At 42.9% G+C, this 18884-nt stretch overlaps 2 protein-coding genes across 2 annotated transcripts; one reads left to right on the top strand and one right to left on the bottom strand.

The window, feature by feature from the left end:
* The first annotated feature begins 2700 nt into the window (after positions 1–2700).
* Positions 2701–6936, top strand: f2 (coagulation factor II (thrombin)). Its single transcript, XM_077514263.1, has 15 exons — positions 2701–2838; positions 2993–3073; positions 3158–3237; positions 3316–3340; positions 3542–3607; positions 3686–3794; positions 3858–3994; positions 4115–4408; positions 4492–4608; positions 4687–4813; positions 5211–5378; positions 5456–5629; positions 6117–6295; positions 6365–6435; positions 6512–6936. Exons 1-15 carry the CDS (start codon positions 2778–2780, stop codon positions 6659–6661), a joined length of 1839 nt encoding a protein of 612 aa, XP_077370389.1. The 5' UTR covers positions 2701–2777; the 3' UTR covers positions 6662–6936.
* Positions 6937–7184: 248 nt separating this feature from the next.
* LOC144014409 (uncharacterized) lies at positions 7185–18548 on the bottom strand. Its single transcript, XM_077514248.1, has 11 exons — positions 18426–18548; positions 17160–17362; positions 16926–16994; positions 16257–16349; positions 16069–16167; positions 15779–15902; positions 15410–15695; positions 15196–15337; positions 13135–13651; positions 8318–8773; positions 7185–8223 (listed from the first exon to the last, which is right to left on the bottom strand). The coding sequence occupies exons 1-11, from the start codon at positions 18427–18429 to the stop codon at positions 8018–8020; spliced, it is 2199 nt and encodes a 732-aa protein (XP_077370374.1). The 5' UTR covers positions 18430–18548; the 3' UTR covers positions 7185–8017.
* Positions 18549–18884: the final 336 nt, after the last annotated feature.

The raw sequence follows: 18884 nt of genomic DNA, 5'->3' as shown, positions 1-18884 counted from the left end.
CTGGAAGGGACCCCACACGGTCCACAAGGCGCCGCCCAGGGGGGCGTCCGCGGCGGGGGGCGCGGGGCACGTCCAAGGGTCCGGCCAGGTCAACATGAGCCGGTTGAACTTGCAACCCGGTGTCGGAGCCCCGAAGCGACTTGGTGTCACGGTCGGAAGCCTGGTCGGCCGCCATCCGGGAAAAGTCGAGGCCCAGCTGTACCGTGTTGACGGTGTTGCCCTGGACAGACAATCTGCGACCACGTTGTCCTTGCCAGCGATATGTCGGATGTCCGTGGTGTATTCGGATATGAACGATAGCTGGCGCTGTTGTCGCGCGGACCACGGCTCGGACAACTTCGACATGGAGAAGGTGAGGGGCTTGTGATCGACGAAGACCGTGAACTCACGGCCCTCCAGGATGAAGCGGAAGTGGCGGATCGCCAGCCAGACAGCAAGGAGCTCCCTGTCGAACGTGCTGTACTTGCGCTCCCGAGGGACTAACCGGCGGCTGAAAAAGGCGAGCGGCTGCCACGCACCTTCGACGCGCTGCTCCAAAACAGCCCCGACGGCAAAATCGGATGCGTCAGTAGTGAGGGCGATCGGTGCATCCAAGCGCGGGTGGGCCAACAAGGCCGCTCGGGACAGCGCAGCTTTCGTCTCTTCAAAAGCCTTGACTCTCACATCGGTCCAGTCGACCGCACGGTTAGGAGCCACACCCTTAAGTGCGTCGTAAAGCGGGTGCATCACATGGGCAGCGTGGCGGATGAACCTGTGGTAAAAAGTCACCATCCCGAGGAACTACCGGAGACTCTGGGCCGTCTGGGGTCGAGGAAAAGCGGCAACAGCTTCCACTTTTGCCGGGAGCGGGGTGGCGCCGTCCTCGTTGATGAGGTGGCCGAGGAATTGGTTGGAGGGCACACCAAAGACACATTTAGCTCGGTTAATAATCAATCCAGCCTGGCTGAGCTTGGAGAAAAGCTGCCGCAGGTGTGAAAGGTGTTCTCCGATGGAGGAGCTGGCCACTAGGATGTCATCCAAGTAGACGAAGAGGAACGGCATGTCCCGGAGAATAGAGTCCATGAGACGCTGAAAAGACTGGGCCGCGTTTTTAAGGCCGAATGGCATCCTGAGAAACTCGAACAGTCCGAAACTCGAACAGTCCGAAAGGTGTTAAGGAGGTACGCTTTGAGCCCCGCGTACCTATCCCGTGCCGGGGGAGAGGTGATAAAACTCACGGCTCTGGCCGCCGTGGAGCTCCCGAGGGCGGACACGACGTGGTAGTAGCGCGTGGAATCGTCCGTAATTCCCCGGATGGCAAACTGAGCTTCAGCTTGTACAAACCACGTCGCCGCGGCCGACTCCCAAAACTCCGGTAACTTGAGACCAGTGGAGTTCGCCATGTTGCTCAATTCGATCAAATTCTCAACCTCGGAAACGTCAACGAGGTGGATGTCGGGGTCACCAATGTAGCGAGTAGTGACGGGAGTCGGAGGCAGAGTGTTGAAGTCCGGAGCCAAAGACCGGCGATTTATTGACATCAGCTTCTCAGCGTTTAACAGCAACAACCACTGACTCTGCGCGAGGCTCACAGACCTACCAACATTTTGTTCTTTTATCCTTTCATCCTTTCATCCCATCCAACTCCTCCTTCATCCCAAGGTTCCGTGGGTGAATTATGTTCTAATCACTACAAGCTTGACTTTTATGCTATCAAAACAGGTGCCCGCTACCTAATTTGCTGAACTCAGTAACAAAATACAACCAAAAAAAAGAAAAAAAAAAGAGGCTAAATTGGCTCATGATAACTGACAGAGTACCCCTGGATTTCCTACAGGTCAACATAACCATTCACATCTATAAGGACATTAAAGTGAAGTCTTCAACTAACCCAAGAACCATATTATTGGGGTTGCAAGAGGAATATTAGAACCACAATCTCCTGGCTACGAGGGTAATTATTTCACAATGCTTCTGGATATATAGTAAATCCTGAGTCACTTAAGAGGTTCCTCTATCATCTTGGGTCTTGGAGCCATAGGCCAAATGTTCATGCTGGGAGATGTACTTATTTTGTGGTTTTGAGCGCTCACATAAACCACGTCAATGCAGTGAAGTCCAGCCTTTTGCTCTCAGTATAATCGCCTCTTTCCGTCAATATTTGCTCTTACGTGTGCTGATGGGACACTCCAGATAACGTTTTGAAGGTTCAAGAGAGACTACAGACCCACAACTTTATCTCTTATTATCACCAATCTTTATAAATTTTCTAGATTATGTACCCGGCAACTTCCTAGGAAATGGAAGATGGGAACAGAAGAAATGCTTCCAAAGCTGAGCTTGCATACTGCTGGCACATTTAAAGAACTCGCATAAGTGCAAAATGGTCACTGTGATATCAGAATGTGGGCAGCAGGTTGAAGATCATTAAGTAAAATGTCTGTCAGCTTAGCATATACATTTCTTGATCGTCTGAATGCACATCTACAAATCCCACTATACAGCATATCCAGAGAATCAAATCACATTCAGATTAATGTTTCCAGATCCAGACAACTTATCCAGCTAAGCAGAACACAAGCAGGCATTTAAATAACACATGAATAATAATATTACACCTGGTGTAAGGAGCAGGATAAGCTAAATGTAAGAGTAAAAAAAAGTGTGCCTCATCAAACGAAATTACACTTTGACCTTGTAGTCAATACTCCCGCCCACCAGATGACGCGGAGTCTACAAAGAGACTTACCAGAATTCTACTGGATTTGTTTTGGACATTCTGCGTGGACGTATAGATCATGGTGGGCCCAGCGGCTGTTCTACTTCTGTTCCTGCTGCAAGGCTGTCTGACAGAACATGGTATTTGATCCTTGTACATTCTTTGGGACCAGTAGTGAAGTGAAAATGTCAGAATGCTTTGAGAACATCACGTACGCCAGAAATTGATTTCATGAACCCTGACTCAAGACCAAGTGAGCAAAGTAGCACTCCTCATTGAAATTTGTTTGTGTAGTTTTTCTTGACAGCGAACAAGCTTCAGAGGTTCTAATCCGAATGCGACGAGCCAACCAGCTGTTCGAGGAGGTGAAACCAGGTAAACAACCTGCTCCCTAAGATAAAAAAAACAAAACAAAACAAACCCAGTCGACGTGGGTCCGTGTTTCATTGTTGTACTCAGGGAACTTGGAAAGAGAATGTGTGGAGGAAATCTGTGACCATGAAGAGGCCAGAGAAGTGTTCGAACAGCCAGACAAAACGGTACGAGTACACTCATTTTGACTTGGTGACTATGAGCGCTACTCCGAATGTAACTACAATTTGGGATTCTTTTTTCAGGAAGACTTTTGGAAGAAATATCTGGGTGAGTAGTAGTACACTGTAGCATTTAGCATCTACTTTAGCTGGGTTGTCCTACGTTCTCAAAAACACCATGAAGAACAGGAACAAGTTACATTCAATTCAAGTTCTTTGACTCGTCGATAAGTTTAATCAAACACGAACAAAGTCCAAAACAGCTGAACTCTCACAAACACACAAACTCTGCAAATGTGTCCCTCTACAGACTGCAAGGGAGCAACACTGGTACGAACACAGTCCAACATCGACTTGGTCAAAGATTGTATATCAGGTAAGCTGAAAATTAAGGAAGCATGGTTAATGTGATCTAAACATACTTACTTCAGTGTGTCTGTTTTTTTGTGCTTAGGTCGATGTGTTTCCGGCAAAGGACTCAACTATGAAGGAAACGTCCACATCACTAAATCTGGTAGACGCTGTCAAAGATGGAGTCAGGGCTTCCCGCATCCCATAATAAGGTATCAGGGAGGCACGCAAACACAAATGGTGGCATGTATTTAAGAAACTACGTCTCTCCGCAGGGAATTCAATGCTTCAGAACCGGGCAGCATCCTAAAGGAGAACTACTGTCGGAACCCAGACGGACGAGATGAAGGACCCTGGTGTTTCACCCAGGACCCACTGGTGCAGAAGGAGGCCTGCAGGGTTCCAATATGTGGCAAGTCTTGTTAAGAACTAACTCAAGATGACTTTGTGCAGCAAGAAATATTTGGACACCTCTGCTTGAGAGTTCCAAAGCGTTACAGATGCTGTATCATGTATCGTTTCTTTCTTCAAGGTCAAACCTTTGTTCCCCCCACTGAGGCCCCTGCACCAAAAAAGTCGAGTGACTGTTTTCTGGAAAATGGCATAGACTACACTGGCGACCTGGCCGTCACCCTACGGGGCCACACCTGCTTGCAATGGTCCCTGCCGGAAGTCAAGAAGCTGAGCCAGGGCAAGGACTTCTTACCTGAAGTCAGTCTGGAGGGCAACAAGTGTCGTAACCCAGACAGCGACCCAGAGGGCCCATGGTGCTATGTTCGGATATCCGGGAATGTGACAATGGATTACTGCGACCTCCAGCTGTGTGGTAAATATGACGCCGGTGATGCCACTTCAATCAGTACCAACACGCCAACGGGCGCTGTGACAGGCGTGTCTTTCCACATGCAGAAGAAGAGCTGATTAACTATGAGTCGCCGCCGGAGTCTGACGGCCGTGAGCGCTCTGTCCAAGGACCTGCTAGGAAGGCATTTTTTAACCCTCGGACATTTGGGCAAGGGGAGATTGGTAAGACCTTCCTCCTCTTATAGGCCGGCTGCAATATGAGGTTAGTTCATATCTGGCGGGACAATGGCTGTGTTGCAGTGTGTGGAGAGCGGCCCCTATTCGAAAAGCAGCACAAGGAGGATGCCAATGAGAAGCAGCTGCTGGAATCATACCAACAACAGCGCATTGTTGGGGGCACAGACGCCGAGGTGTCCTCTGCGCCATGGTAAGAACACTTGAATTACCGTAGAAACTTGACTATCACATCCTGTTGCATACATTACCAAACAAGGCTTGGTATGGTCAGTGGCTGGAAGCACATAAGCTGGACTTCGTGACCGTTCTTTAGAAAAATGGATTTTTGACGTCTATAACCGTCAATGGCATTGAATGAGTTAAGTCACATCTCGGTCAGAGTATGACTTGTACATTTGGGTATGACAATAATCCCCACAAAGGATTTTAAGGACTATCTGGCTCGGTAGAAAGGAGAATCTTCTCAAATTCACGCTTTTTAGTTGATAAAAAATCTTCAAAAACCTTCAAATCCCCATAATTGGGTTTACTTGTGCCCGTAAATACACCCTGGTCCTGAGGTAAAGTCAATTGGATCTGTCCTTCAGGCAGGTGATGCTGTACAAACGAAGCCCTCAGGAGCTACTGTGCGGCGCCAGCCTCATCAGCGACCAGTGGATCCTCACGGCCGCTCACTGCGTCCTATACCCACCTTGGAACAAGAACTTCACCACCAATGACATCTTGGTGCGCCTTGGAAAACACAACAGGGCCACGTAAGACAAAACCTTCCCTTGCATGCACCACAGGCAACCATTTGCGGGCGACACGTCACAGATCTTTTCTTCCCCAGGTTTGAACGCCACATTGAGAAAATCGTGGCCATCGACAAAATCATCGTCCACCCGAAGTACGACTGGAGGGTGAATCTGAACAGAGACATCGCCCTACTGCACATGAGGCGGCCGATTATTTTCACCGACCAGATCCATCCCATTTGCCTCCCCAACAAGAGGGTGGCCAAAATGTGAGCCAAAGTTTGACACTTGAATACTGTAGTTTGTCAGGCCGTTTTCCTTCCCATGGTAGAAGACAATGAGGCGGTGGTGCTGCTATAAGACTTTTTTTTTTTGGTCCAAATACTGTACGTCTGTTTTTAACTCATTTTGCTAACTTGTTACTTTAGCATCAGGGCTACATGACTGAGATAATTAGCACCTTGACATGCCAAATACTGTAGCCTATGTCTGTTTCTTACTAATTTTGCTAACTTGTCGCTTTAGCATCAGTGCTACGTGACTGAGACAATTAGCATCTTGAATTGTCAAGAATCCGTCATCTTAACAGAGAGAATCCGGTCACTTTTCAAAATAAAGTATTTTTAAGCGTCAGCCAATCAGTTAACCGGAAGTACATAAGTTTTCTATTTTTTATTTTATTTTTTTAATCCGTGCAGCCTGGTCCAAAGTGGTTGGGGACCACTACTGTGGACTGACATTTTCGATTGCCAACAGGCTGATGAACGCAGGATTCAAAGGTCGAGTGACCGGCTGGGGGAATTTAAAGGAAGCCTGGAGCCCGTCTGCGAGAGCTTTACCGTCTGTTCTTCAGCAAATCCATTTGCCCATCGCAGATCAAAACACCTGCAGAAGCTCCACTTCCATCAGGATCACTGACAACATGTTCTGCGCCGGTACTATTTGTTTGTTCTACTCCAGCTTTTTTTTTTTTTCACGCTTAAATTACGCTGATCCCTTTTTAGGATATAAGCCTGAAGACTCAGAGCGAGGTGACGCCTGCGAGGGAGACAGCGGTGGACCCTTTGTGATGAAGGTGAAAGGAGGAACATGTCATCTATCAACTCTATTATTTCACAGAGATTAATTTGAAAGTCTCATTGTTGTTGCAGCATCCGGCAGAAAACCGCTGGTACCAGATTGGCATCGTGTCGTGGGGTGAAGGCTGCGACCGTGATGGGAAGTACGGATTCTTCACGCATGTTTACAGGATGAGCAGGTGGATGAGGAAAGTCATTGAAAGCTCCGATGATGACGAATAGATTGTGTGAAGCTAATTTGGTCCTGTTCAGAAATTTGATTGCTAGGACATGTGGTGACAATCTCTGCTCCAACATTCATCTATATTTACAACAATTTCAATGAAATTACCAACAGCAATCCTACGGTAAAAAAAAGTCCTGTTTCCGATTTGCCGATGTCAACCCTATCCACCATTCATCACAGTGTATACATGACTCAGCTAAACAAATGTCATCATGATGTAGTTTGTACTACAAATTATAATTTGCTAAATAAAGTTTGTTTTCTGCTGAAATGTTTTGATATGTTGCTGCTCTCGTCATTTTAGATCCTTGATATCAATCTCAGACAGGTTTGATCATTAGTTTCAAGTGTGAGCCTTATTGAGATCAAATAAGTAAAGCTGCTAGTGTGGCTTGTATCCCAATAACCTCTAGATGCAGGATATTCCAAACTAAGGCTTGCTTTCAAGCATAAATGTATGTTTTGGCTATCCCTCAACAATGTCACAAAGTGAAACAAAATACATGAAAGATATTTTTCTAATAGTTTTATTTCCGAATGAACATGCTATTTTGGATCATCAAGATGGGTGATATTTGGCAGTGTGTTTTATGGGGAGGATGGGGGGGGCTGAAATAATGGAGAGTGAGGTGGGAGGCCCCATGATGGCAGTCCTAGTTGTTGCTTCTAAATGGCTATTTCATGCCAATGTATAAAATGAATTATTGTGCCTTTAAATGAGATACAGACAGAAACAACTTTGACTTTAAATTCCAATGGATGACATGCTGAAAGTTCCACAACACGTTATGTGAAGTGATTGACGAGAGACCCCATTTTTAACATGGAAGCCGATTGGCAAAGATGTTTTGGGTTGAAAAGATCTCTACGTAAATGACAGATTTTACAAACTAGTTGCTTTTTATTTTACAAACTGATTAAATAATTATGAAAACTAAACTTTAAAAAAAAGAATAAAATAAAATATACGGCCATGGAAAAAAGTAATCAACAGTTTCCTGTTGATTTTAAATGCGGAGCAAATTTTCTTGGACCGATAAATTAATGACAAAAAATAAAATACATAAAATTAAAATAAAAAAGAAAGCTCATTAGTGCTGAATTTAAGAGGTGAGCGAGACATTTTTCAAATGTTTTTCTTAATAAAACCACAATTACTTCAGAACTTCTTCCATAAATAGCTATGACATAGTGCTGCCAAAAATGTTGCTTTTAGGCATTCTGTGTTTTCTTTTGTGTCAGACACTTGATACACTTTTAAGTCATTCCAAAAAAAAAAAAAAAAGGCTGCACATCATTCAAAGATGCTGAAGTAAATAAAATAATAATAAAATAAATTTTAAAAAAAAGTGTCAAACTTCCTCAGGTGTCATCGCTTTGCCGTCTGCTGGCCCGTGTGTCAACAGGTGTCTGGTAAGGTGAGTCCTGCGAGTGTAACTCTTGGGACAGTAGACGCAGGCATACGGACGAGTGTTGCTGTGACACATCAAGTGTTTCGTCAGGTCGAACTTCCTCCGTAAGCATTTTCCACATTCAGGACAGGAGAAGGGCTTCTCGCCTGGATGACAAGCATTTCATAAACACCAATCAGCCATATTTCAATCTGAGACACGAAACATCTAATCTTAAGAGTGCAGAGCAGTTGAACGTACCTGTGTGGATGCGGCGATGTTCATTCAGGTGGCCGGAGAGAGAGAAAGACTTCCCACATTCCTCGCAGACGTACGGCCGCTCACCTGTGTGAACCCTCATGTGTTTCTGCAGGTCGCCACCGGACGGCCAGCCCTTGCCGCAAACGGTGCACACATACGGCCGCTCCCCGGTATGCTGGCGCACGTGCACATTGAGCCCGGCGAGCGCAGTGAAATCTTTGGAACAGAAGGTGCAGCGATACGGCCGCTCGCCGCTGTGCGTCCTCAGGTGACCCTCCAGACCGTCGCGGGTCTTGAAGCATTTGCCGCACTGAGGACACAGGAGGCGACTGTCTGCGTTGTGAGTCACTTGGTGGGCCTGAAGGCCGGTGAGCGTTGCGTACATCTTGTCGCACTTGTCGCACTGGAACGAGAGGGGCGTGTGGGAGCGCTGGTGGATGCGAAGCTGAGTCACACCTGCGGAGAATTAGAGAAGATAAACAAATGACATCGTGCACGGAGGCAAGTTTTGATGTCGACTGTTCGGAATTAATGAAATCGGACATTTGTTCCCAAGCCTTGAGTCCTACCTAAAAATATACACAAAGCACTACAATTAGGGCTGACTATGACACTATGAAATATTTTTAAAATTGATTTGATTATACTGTGTATTTTCTAATTGAATGTGAGATAAGTGAATCTGCTTTTCAATAAATAGTAAATTTGCACACAAAAAAAATCGATTATCCTATCGATTATTCCATCCCACTCCCAACACCATAATTTTATTCTTCGCCTTCTAATTATTATTTTAATCCACTAAGGCTTAACGTGAGTTAAAATGAGTGGAAATAACTACTCGTTATTTATCTTCTGTACATATACATTATTCAAACACCAACAAAATGGGCCTATGTTAAATTGTTAGCAATCACAATTAGCATTAGTACTACCAATTACCATTTTGTAAACAAACACTGACCACCATTTTGTTCACACATCATTATATCAACATGAGTTGAATTAAGTGGATATGCTGGTAACTGCTAATTACAGTAGTTCTTATCTATTGTAGTATTGTGTATGAGCATTATTAAACACAAACAAAACTAGCCTATACTAAACGGTTAGCAATCACGATTAGCACTGACGTGCGAGCGACTGCCATTAAAAGGTAAACAAACTAACTACCATTTATTTCACACATACGTCATTATATCTATATTATGCAGAAGTGTTTTAGAAGTTACTTAGTGACGATGCTTCAACAATAGTCTATGAGTACAAACCTCTTGGTTACAATGAACTCAATAACTGCCTGTCTGCGTGTATGTGTCTGCAAAAAAATCCGTATAGAAAAATGGACAGCAGTTCACAGTTCCGGCGCAACTTCGAGGCAGACATTTTCAGTCAATTTATTTGACTTGGTCGACTTTTTCCCCCAGCCCTAACCACAAGTCAGTATTGAACTGTTATCTCAAGACACCACTGTACTGCTACTTTTACCAGTGTTTTTTTACACAAGTATCTGTACTTCTAATTAAAGCGGAAGTCAACCCAAAAAAAATTCTTTACAATATGCGGTATGTGCCCCCACTATTGTAAAAACCGTATTCTGATTAATATTGCGTTTGTGGAATATGAGTTAAGCAGCAAAATCCTTCCATCTTCATCCATCTCAGGGGGTGGCCATCTTGTCACTTGCTGTCATCTGTCAATGACACCACAGTTGCTCAAGGGCTCAGGTAACAATCAATCACAGCTTATCTGTTTTAAGAAAAACAACCAATCACGGCTCGCCTGTTTTCTGATGCTGAGCCGTGATTGGTCATTACCTGAGCCCTTGAGTAACTGTGATGTCACTTTCAGTTGACAGCAAGTGACAAAATGGCCGTCCCTTAAGATTGATAATGATGGGTGGATTTTGAATATTCTACAAACACAATATTTTTTAGAACACTGTGTTGGCGCACAGAATATATTATTGCACAGAAAATGTTTGGGTTGACTTCCCCTAGAGCAGGGGTGTCAAACTCATATTAGCTCAGGGGCCAGATGGAGAAAAATATATTACCAAGTGGGCCGGATAGGTAAAATAATGGTATATAATTTTTGCCATCAATTATACGCAGATTTTGGCTATTTGTGGGCTAGCCCTAAATTACAGAGCTCAACTGTAATCATACTGATCCAAAAAAATAACATGAATACAAATGTAACGCGGCAACACTTTGCCCGTCTATGTTCTGGACGTGTTAAATCTACCTATTTTACATATATATTGTTCCCAGAATGCATTGTGTGGCGCAGTTAAAGCATTCACTCGCCACCATTTTCACTGAAGCAACCCCCTTCACTCCTGGCTGTTTTCCTGGATTTTGACTGAATTTTGCAAAGTCCACAGAATAGTGTGTTCTATTGTTATAAAAACATGGAACCTACCAAAAGAAAGATTAGAGTCTCTTCTTTCATCAGGAAAAAAAAGTATATTTCTATCTGTTTGTTTGCAGCAATTAGCATTAGAAAATAGCTAAGTTTCATCATTACTTACATTCCTGGCGAAAACACTGACAACAAGAGCTTGTTGCAACATGGCCCTGGTTGATCTCTTATACTCTGCTGCCACCTGCTGGCCGTTTTTGTAATAACTACCATTGCTTCAACAGTTCTCTTAAGTTCAGAGGCTGCATCAAAGCCTTCTGTATGCACTATCATTAAAAAAAAACAAAAAATAAAAACGTATAAATATGTCTTTGGAACACTTAATATTTAAAATAGAACGTATTTATACATTTTTGGGAGCAAATGAGTTGATGTTAATCCTTGTCATATCTATTGTGTTACCAGTAATTCATTTGTGTTGTATTTAACGTGTTTATGTTGGTCTATGATTTAAGAATAAATAAATAAACCATAACTTTAAAGGAACACTTTACTTATTGATCCATTTTTAGCAGCAAAAAGTTGCTACTTTTTCAATAATTAATTTGGTGACGTGATTATTTTTTTATGTACATTTAATAACTTTTAAACCGATGTTAAAATGAATCGAACGCCGGCATGTTTGTTACACGTGACTAAATAACCCGGATGTTTACGTCACTAGTGTGTAAACGCTACACTATGGAAGCACTATGCAACGCAGCCGTGCATCTAGCGTCAAACCCGGAAGGATTAAACCTTATCGCTTCGAGCCAACACGACAAAATAACACTACCGAAGGAAAGTCTGCCTTGGATGTGAAAGTTGTGGCGCCAGATGGTCTTTTCGGGCACAAAATAAACTTTAACGAACGAGTGAATCAGGCGGGGGGTGAGTGGTGCTCGTGCGGGAGCTGCACAGGAATGGACAATCCGCTAATGAATGTGTGCTGGCTGGAAAGGAAAGAACTCGAGGATCGGTTCCTTGCGGACAATCTCAACTGCCAATATCCAACAGGTAAAGTGACACACAGCACGAGCAATGCAAAACGTGTGGAACTGACGAACTATTTCAGGAAAAAGAAAAAATAGTAAAATTAAATGTATCATCGTTACAGCGCCCAACCTCCCCTAGCTGTTTTTTTTCTTTTCTTTTTTTGCGTAGCGTCCCGATGATGTAAACGAAAGGTTGCAAGAAGGTTGTGTATTAACCGTGTTTATTTATAGACAGAATGAAGTAAGGAAATGCGAGACGCCGTTACCTAGGCTGGCTACCACAGGAAGAACAGCGGGACAGAACACAAATGTAGTACGTCGCACACGACACATGATAATGACACTAATCCACATTCTATAAATTTTTTGGTAAAATAAGATTATGAACATGGTCAATTTGTGAAGTATAAACAACTTACGAGCTAATAAAACATAACGTCCTCGTCCCCGTACTTGACGATGTTCACACTCAAATGAATTATGAAATAAAACAGTCCGTGCAGTATAATAACGAAACATGCCTACCTTTCGCTTTAAATTTGCTTCGCTTCTCCGAGATCTTTCAGTGGCCGTAGGGAGACCTCGATTTGTGCCGGCTGTTGTGAGAGTGAAGGCTCCGTGTTGCTAGCAGTTGCGGAAGTAGCCGCCAGAGATCCTCCATCGGCTTGATTATTTCCCACGTCTGGTTCTTTAAAGATACTCGGTACTGCGTTGGGCTTTAGTATTAGGCGTGTGGCGTACCCCATCTCAAATTGTAACATATTTTCTTCGTCCTCATGCCTGAAATGTTCGCTGCGCGCACGCCTGCTTGTCCTTCGGGAGGTTGACAGCACTTAGCAAACAAACCATTGTCTACTCAAGTCGGTTTTATTTATTTTATTTTATTTTATTTTATTTTTTTTGTTTTTTTTTTTTTAAGGGGGGTCTCGCGGGTTTTTCCTTGCCGACGCCTTGCAAAATTTTGCAATACACAAAGGCATAAGTGACAGTTTGTGTCCTCCTCGTTGTTATGTCTGCGTGAACTACTGTTCGCCAAGCGAGTATACACACTTGTTACGTCACCACTCGGGGGCGTTCCAACACGGAAGTACTTCTATGTTGAAGAAAAGTTAAATAAATCAATATAAGGGTGTATTCTTCAGCTCTTATGCATTTTTCGTAGCTAAACTAACTATTTACTGCCGATCAAGCCATACATGTAAAATTAAAGGAGCCTTCCTTTAAGTTGTGTGTAAAATAATGAATTTGATTGCTCATCTGAGGACTGCTTGTGAAATTATAAATTTATATGTTTTGATTGTGGCCAGCCGATTAATTGGTCCGACATTACAAATTATTTTTTACTTTACAAAATCATCTCGCGGGCCGGGTTAAACCACTTTGCGGGCATGATATTTTTGCCACCTCTATCTCCGTTACCTGAGAAGGATTCCTCGCAGAACCGGCAACGATAGCGCATCTCGGCACCCTCCAACGTGTGAGTCTGAAGATGTCGCAGCAGCCGCGCCTGCGAGCTGAACGTCTCCGAGCACTCGGTGCAGGTGAGGTGAGGCCGGTGCTGCAAGCGGTGGGCGTCCCTCTCTTTGTCCGACTTGCACTCTTTGCCGCACTGGTCGCAGATATACCCGTTGCTGTCGCGGTGTGTCCGCTTGTGATTGGTTAAGCTGGCCAGGTGAAGGAACTCTTTGTCACACTGGCCGCATCGAAAGACGGGCCGGGCACGGTGGCTGCGCTGGTGCGCCAGCAGCTCGGCTTTGGTGCCCAAGATATTGTCGCACTGGAAACACATGTGGTTTCTGATGGAGCGGAGGTTTTTACGTTGGTTTTCTGAAGTGGAAAGTGCCTCATCATCAGCATGCGCTTCAGCCTGGCGCTCTTTTAGAGTCGCGGCTACGGCCGAGCCACACGACTTGCTGGTACGCAGGTGACCTATCACCTGCAGACAAACAGCTCATTAGCACTTTCAGGACTCTCATCTGACTGATATGGATTTTTTTTTTTAGGCTGATGCCGTTGCCAACAGATTAATCTAAAAAATATATAATCAATGAAATAACACAAAAGTAACAGTACTGGAATCATGCGGTGTCATTTAATTTTTGACGATGAGGTATCACGATACCACCTGAGCTTGTTGTTCTTGGATGTAGTTTTGGTTGTGACGAGGGCTGGGTATTGTCAACCACCTCACAATACAATACGTATCACGATACAGGGTCAGAGGTCACAATACGATACGTATCACGACACATATGTATCCCAATACATGATCTTCAAAAGGCGATACATATCCCCATAATTTACATTAATTTACTTGCATTTTTATTATAACAGTCATATGTTATACATGGTCATCTTTTGGGTGAAAAAAAAACACCTATACATGGTCGTTTCTTTGAAGGGGGGGGGGGGGGGGGGGCACGTTACTATACATGGTCATTTTTTGGAGAATAAAAACGCTTTATACATGGTTCTATTTTGGGGTGGGAAAAAAAAAAAAATACCTTCTATACATGGTCTTTTTTTTGGGTGGGGGGTTGGGCGAAAAAAAAAAAAACGACCTACTATACATGGTTGTTTTTTTTTTAAGGAAAAAATACACCATACTATACATGCTAATTTTTTGGGCGGGAAAAAAAAGCCTTACTATACATGGTCATTTTTTTTATTTTTTTTTGGCGAAAAAAAAATGCCTTACTACCAAAATTATGCTGGACGGCAAAAAAAAATTTGTTAGCCGCTCTTCTGGTTTACCACCAAGCGGCATGCCTGGTGTGGACACACTGCAGAGCAAGGAGCAGCTTTCACAGACACACCGGGAAACTTTATAAATAGGCATATCGAAGAATTAAAATTACAGCTCTTAAATGTGCTGATTTGAAATATTTGGGGAAATAATAACAGCTTTTATTTTATTTTTAAACAAAATATAGAAAAACTGGTACATTTAGAAAAATGTACCATGTCAAGTAAAGTTTATCAGTAAATAAATGTTGATATTCTTCCTCTGTTTTAATTTTTCTTAGCAAGACGGTATCCAATCACTGGTGGGTTAATTTTAAAAAAGACTTCACACATACACTTTTTTTTTTTTTTTTTTTTTTTAAATAAGTAGGCTACAATGCAAACTAAACACCCAAGGCACTCATGTTCCTTTCGTCTGCTAGCCCACTCCCCTCCACTCATGCGACAAGTGGACTAATTGAAGGCAATTAACTTCAGACGCTGCTTGTTAAGTACAATGCAAGCTGCACAACCCGTGTCTCTTCTGCTCCCCGCCCCTGCTTCCTATTCCTACTGCATGATTGAAACTTCAGAGGCTGCTGTTCCTGCGCAAGCACCCATTAAAATTCCTGAGCAATATCGATTCTGATGCCTGCGTATCGATACGTGTATTATAATGAGGACCGCAACGATGTATTGCTGTATCGATTTTTTGAGCACACCCCTAGTTGTGACAGTGCGGAGACAAACACTCACATGAGAGCGGTAGATGAAAAATTTTCCACACTGCGGACATTTGTGAGCCAATCGCTGAGAATGCGGAGCAATACTGTATGTAGCGTCAGAGGGCGGCTGATCTGTCACATTTCCTGATTGGCTTGAGCCCGAGTCGTCCACTCTAGTTGAAAACAGCGATTGGTAAAACACATTAAGTATGGCATGGATGACATCAGGCGGGAAAAGACCTCACCCGTCCGCCTCCAAATTCACAGGAGAGACTGAATCCACCGTTGACCTGAGGTTGGGGATGGGTTCAGCTGGTGATGGCATTTGGTCAGTCTCAGTCTCCTCTTCCTTATTTTCATCTTCCAATATCACGACTACCTCCACATCCATATCCAGGGCGGTACTACCCGTGTCAGTGTGGGAATCCGATTGGTCTTGTACACTGAGGTGAGAAGGCTCAGGATTGGTCAGCTTTGTGATGAGAGGGTGGGACCAAGCAGAGTGGAGGATGTTCTCTGTGTCACAATCAACTAAAATAAATAAATAAATAAAATGTTTGCCCAAATGTTGGCTTCAAACAAACAAGACGCATAGCCAGGTGGATTATTCCTACCTGCGGGAGTGACTTGACCCAACTGACAGCTCTGATTACTCAGTAGTACTTTCAGCTCCTCCCTGTCAGCCAGACTGAAACAGTCAGCCAGGCCAGCGGGGGCAGCACTGAGCCATGATGCAGTCTGAAAAAAACGGGTGCATTTACCTCCTTCCACATTTACAACCGATTTTTCTACATAAATTGCATTATTGTCTTTCATACTTCACAGAAATTGGTATCATGGCTTTACATCTACAGTCACATCTCGACAATACACTTTTTTGATAATTCCAGAAATTGGAGTGTACCTGTTTAAAGTCAGGGACTGGAAAAAGCTGTTCCAGCCTGGCCAGGATGTCAGCCAGAAGAGTCTGGAGAGCCTCGTCAAACGTCTGGTTGAACACATCCTTAAAAAAAAAAAAGCAAAGAAAAAAAGCAGCATGAAAGGACAGGCTAATCTTGTGCTGTGGTATCTTCTTGTTGCTGTTCCACTGACCTGCAAGAGGCACTGTCTATCAATTGGACTTGCTTTCTCAGTAAGTGTCGATAAAACAGCTTCACAGTCAACAATCTGTGATCCTGCACTGGGCTGTGAAACATAAAACACAAAAGTAAACACAGTTTAATCATGCCAACTTCACTACGACTATGTTTATACACATGCATAAATTTATCATGTTATGTTACTTATAATATCACATTGGCCTCTGCACATTTTTTCCACACTTGTATGAAGCCCAGTTTACATGCACTGTGTTAAATTAGATATTTGGCCAGACTACTACAAGTCAAGTGATTTAATGGATAACTTGCTACATCTCAGATGCCTGCTAGTTGCTCCTATTATTTTTTTTTCACAAAGGATATCTGCCTTGGTTGTTGTGGTTATGGTGATGCAGAAAGGCAGACAGAAAGATTAAAATCCCAAAATGTTTCTTGGGTGTTAGAACACAATACGTTGGCTAATTTTCACAACAAACATTTGATGGAAAAAAAAAAGAAAAACAGAAGAATAGATTTTAAATAGATCAGTGAGTGACAGAACCTGTTTCAATTGATTGCAGCAGGGTTTTTTTTTGTTTTAATTTAAGTACGGTATGTGAAAATGATGAAACCTGAATTAAATGAAACTAAATGATGAAAATAATGTCTGTGCGTCTCTCACTGGTGCCATGGAACTGGAGTGAATCCTGTCTTGGTGGTCAGTCTGCGGTTCAGCATCATAAAGGCTCACCTGTGGTAAATGACAAAAATTTGATGCTTATACTTTTTTTAAACTACAATGATTTTTACATTTACACACGGGATTTTATTGTGGTGGGAAACAAACAAACAAAAAAATCACAACTAATGCTTTCGGTTGAAAAGAAAAGACACTCAAATAGGACAAAGATTGCACCTTGGCCCTCAGCGCAAGCAGCAGCAGGCTCCTCTGCTTTTCTGTCAGTAACTGGGGCACTGCCTCTGTTATCAGAGACACAAACTCTTCCAGAATCCCATAATTCTTGACGCTGTGCTGCTGTGCCACCTGCCACATTGTCGCCGTCAGCAGACGCAGAGGAGGGACGAGGAGTCGCAGCGAGGAGAAGGAGAGTGGAAAGGCTGCGGAGTGAGAGCACCAGTACAATTTATAATGGAATGATAATTGGAAAAATATAATTATATTCAGAGGTAAATAGTATTAGTAGTAGTTTGATTTGACTTTAACTTGAGTGTTTTTGTTAAGAACAAACAGCACTTTTACTCCGTTACGCAAATATTCTGCTTGATACTTAACCACCGCCAACTTTTGACTCCATTATTTATTTGTGTCATAAGTAAGCATTCATGCCAAATAAATAGATGTCCTTGTCCACATGCATTACAGAATCTTAAGTGCACAATTTGTTTTTTCCACTTCACTTGAGGTCTGTAGCCATGTTTTGGCTTGCAGCACAAATAAAAATACATAAATACATAATAAATACAGCATTGCTCAATTGGCAACTCATAAAATTCGTAACTGTTGGCACTTATTAAGTCGAGGTACACTCTATGTGTATGAAATCTGGCTGTTTTAATCAGGCTGCCTTCGTCTTTCCTCTCCAAAAATTATGTTGAGCATCCTCTGGCTTCACTTTGAAATAGAGCAAATCCTGATATACAATATATATTACCTTTCTGTCTCTTTTTTGGCCTTACTACTAGTACTAAATACTACTTGATATCAATTTACTTACAAAACATTGCCGTTCTTGTTTCTGTCTTGTTTAACTCTCCCAAGTCATGGTAATCGAAAAGATTGAATGGAGGCAACTGAACTCTTCTTTTTTGGTTAATTTGTTGTGCTTTTTCCTTGTTTTCCAAAAATGACGACGGTATAACACGAGGCACATCATAGTTAACGTGTTGGGAAGAACAAAGAAACAAAGGACGAAACGTGCAAAAATGAGACATTATTTCTTAAATAAAATTATTTGTACATCTACCTAACTGAATGGAAGAACAACCAAACTTTTAAGTACTGATGTTTTGTTTGCTCGTTTCATGGAATTTGATTACAGTATGTACTCGCAAAAGGAGAGTGTGTGCTAGCTGGTTAGCTAGCTAGCTAGCTAGCTGTTTACGCTGAAAAATGACGCTCTCCTATGTAATACAACAAAAAATAAAATGCAACAACACGAACCCATTTTGCCTTTACGTCACAGACTGGAAATCCAAGTGAATTATAATCCTGATAAAATAGCAGCATTCATTTACGGTCCAACATCAGACCTCACTGGCATCACACCGGAAGTTTAAAACTGCTTGTGATACACATCCGGCCAAACGCACGGCCACATCACCATGACAACGGCCAACCAGCCAATCGGAACGTTCCAAAATGTTTCTTATCCTAAGTTATGGTCAGCAGAGGATTTCCCCACTTCTTACCATCAAATTCCAAAATGTCTTTCTTTCTTCCTTTTTTTTTTTTTTTTTTTTTTTTGCTCCCTTGACGTGCAGACGGTACAGTAGGCAGTTTTTCACAATCGTTATTGAGCTAAAGTACCCTTTTACACAAGGAAAATATCAGAACACCCCATCTAACAAAAAATACAGCACTGAAATAATTTTGATTTCGTCTCAATATACTGACTAGTTG

The sequence above is a fragment of the Festucalex cinctus genome, chromosome 2, assembly GCF_051991245.1.
Source record: "Festucalex cinctus isolate MCC-2025b chromosome 2, RoL_Fcin_1.0, whole genome shotgun sequence".
NCBI lineage: Eukaryota > Metazoa > Chordata > Actinopteri > Syngnathiformes > Syngnathidae > Festucalex > Festucalex cinctus.
This window is presented reverse-complemented; position numbering and strand designations above follow the sequence as displayed.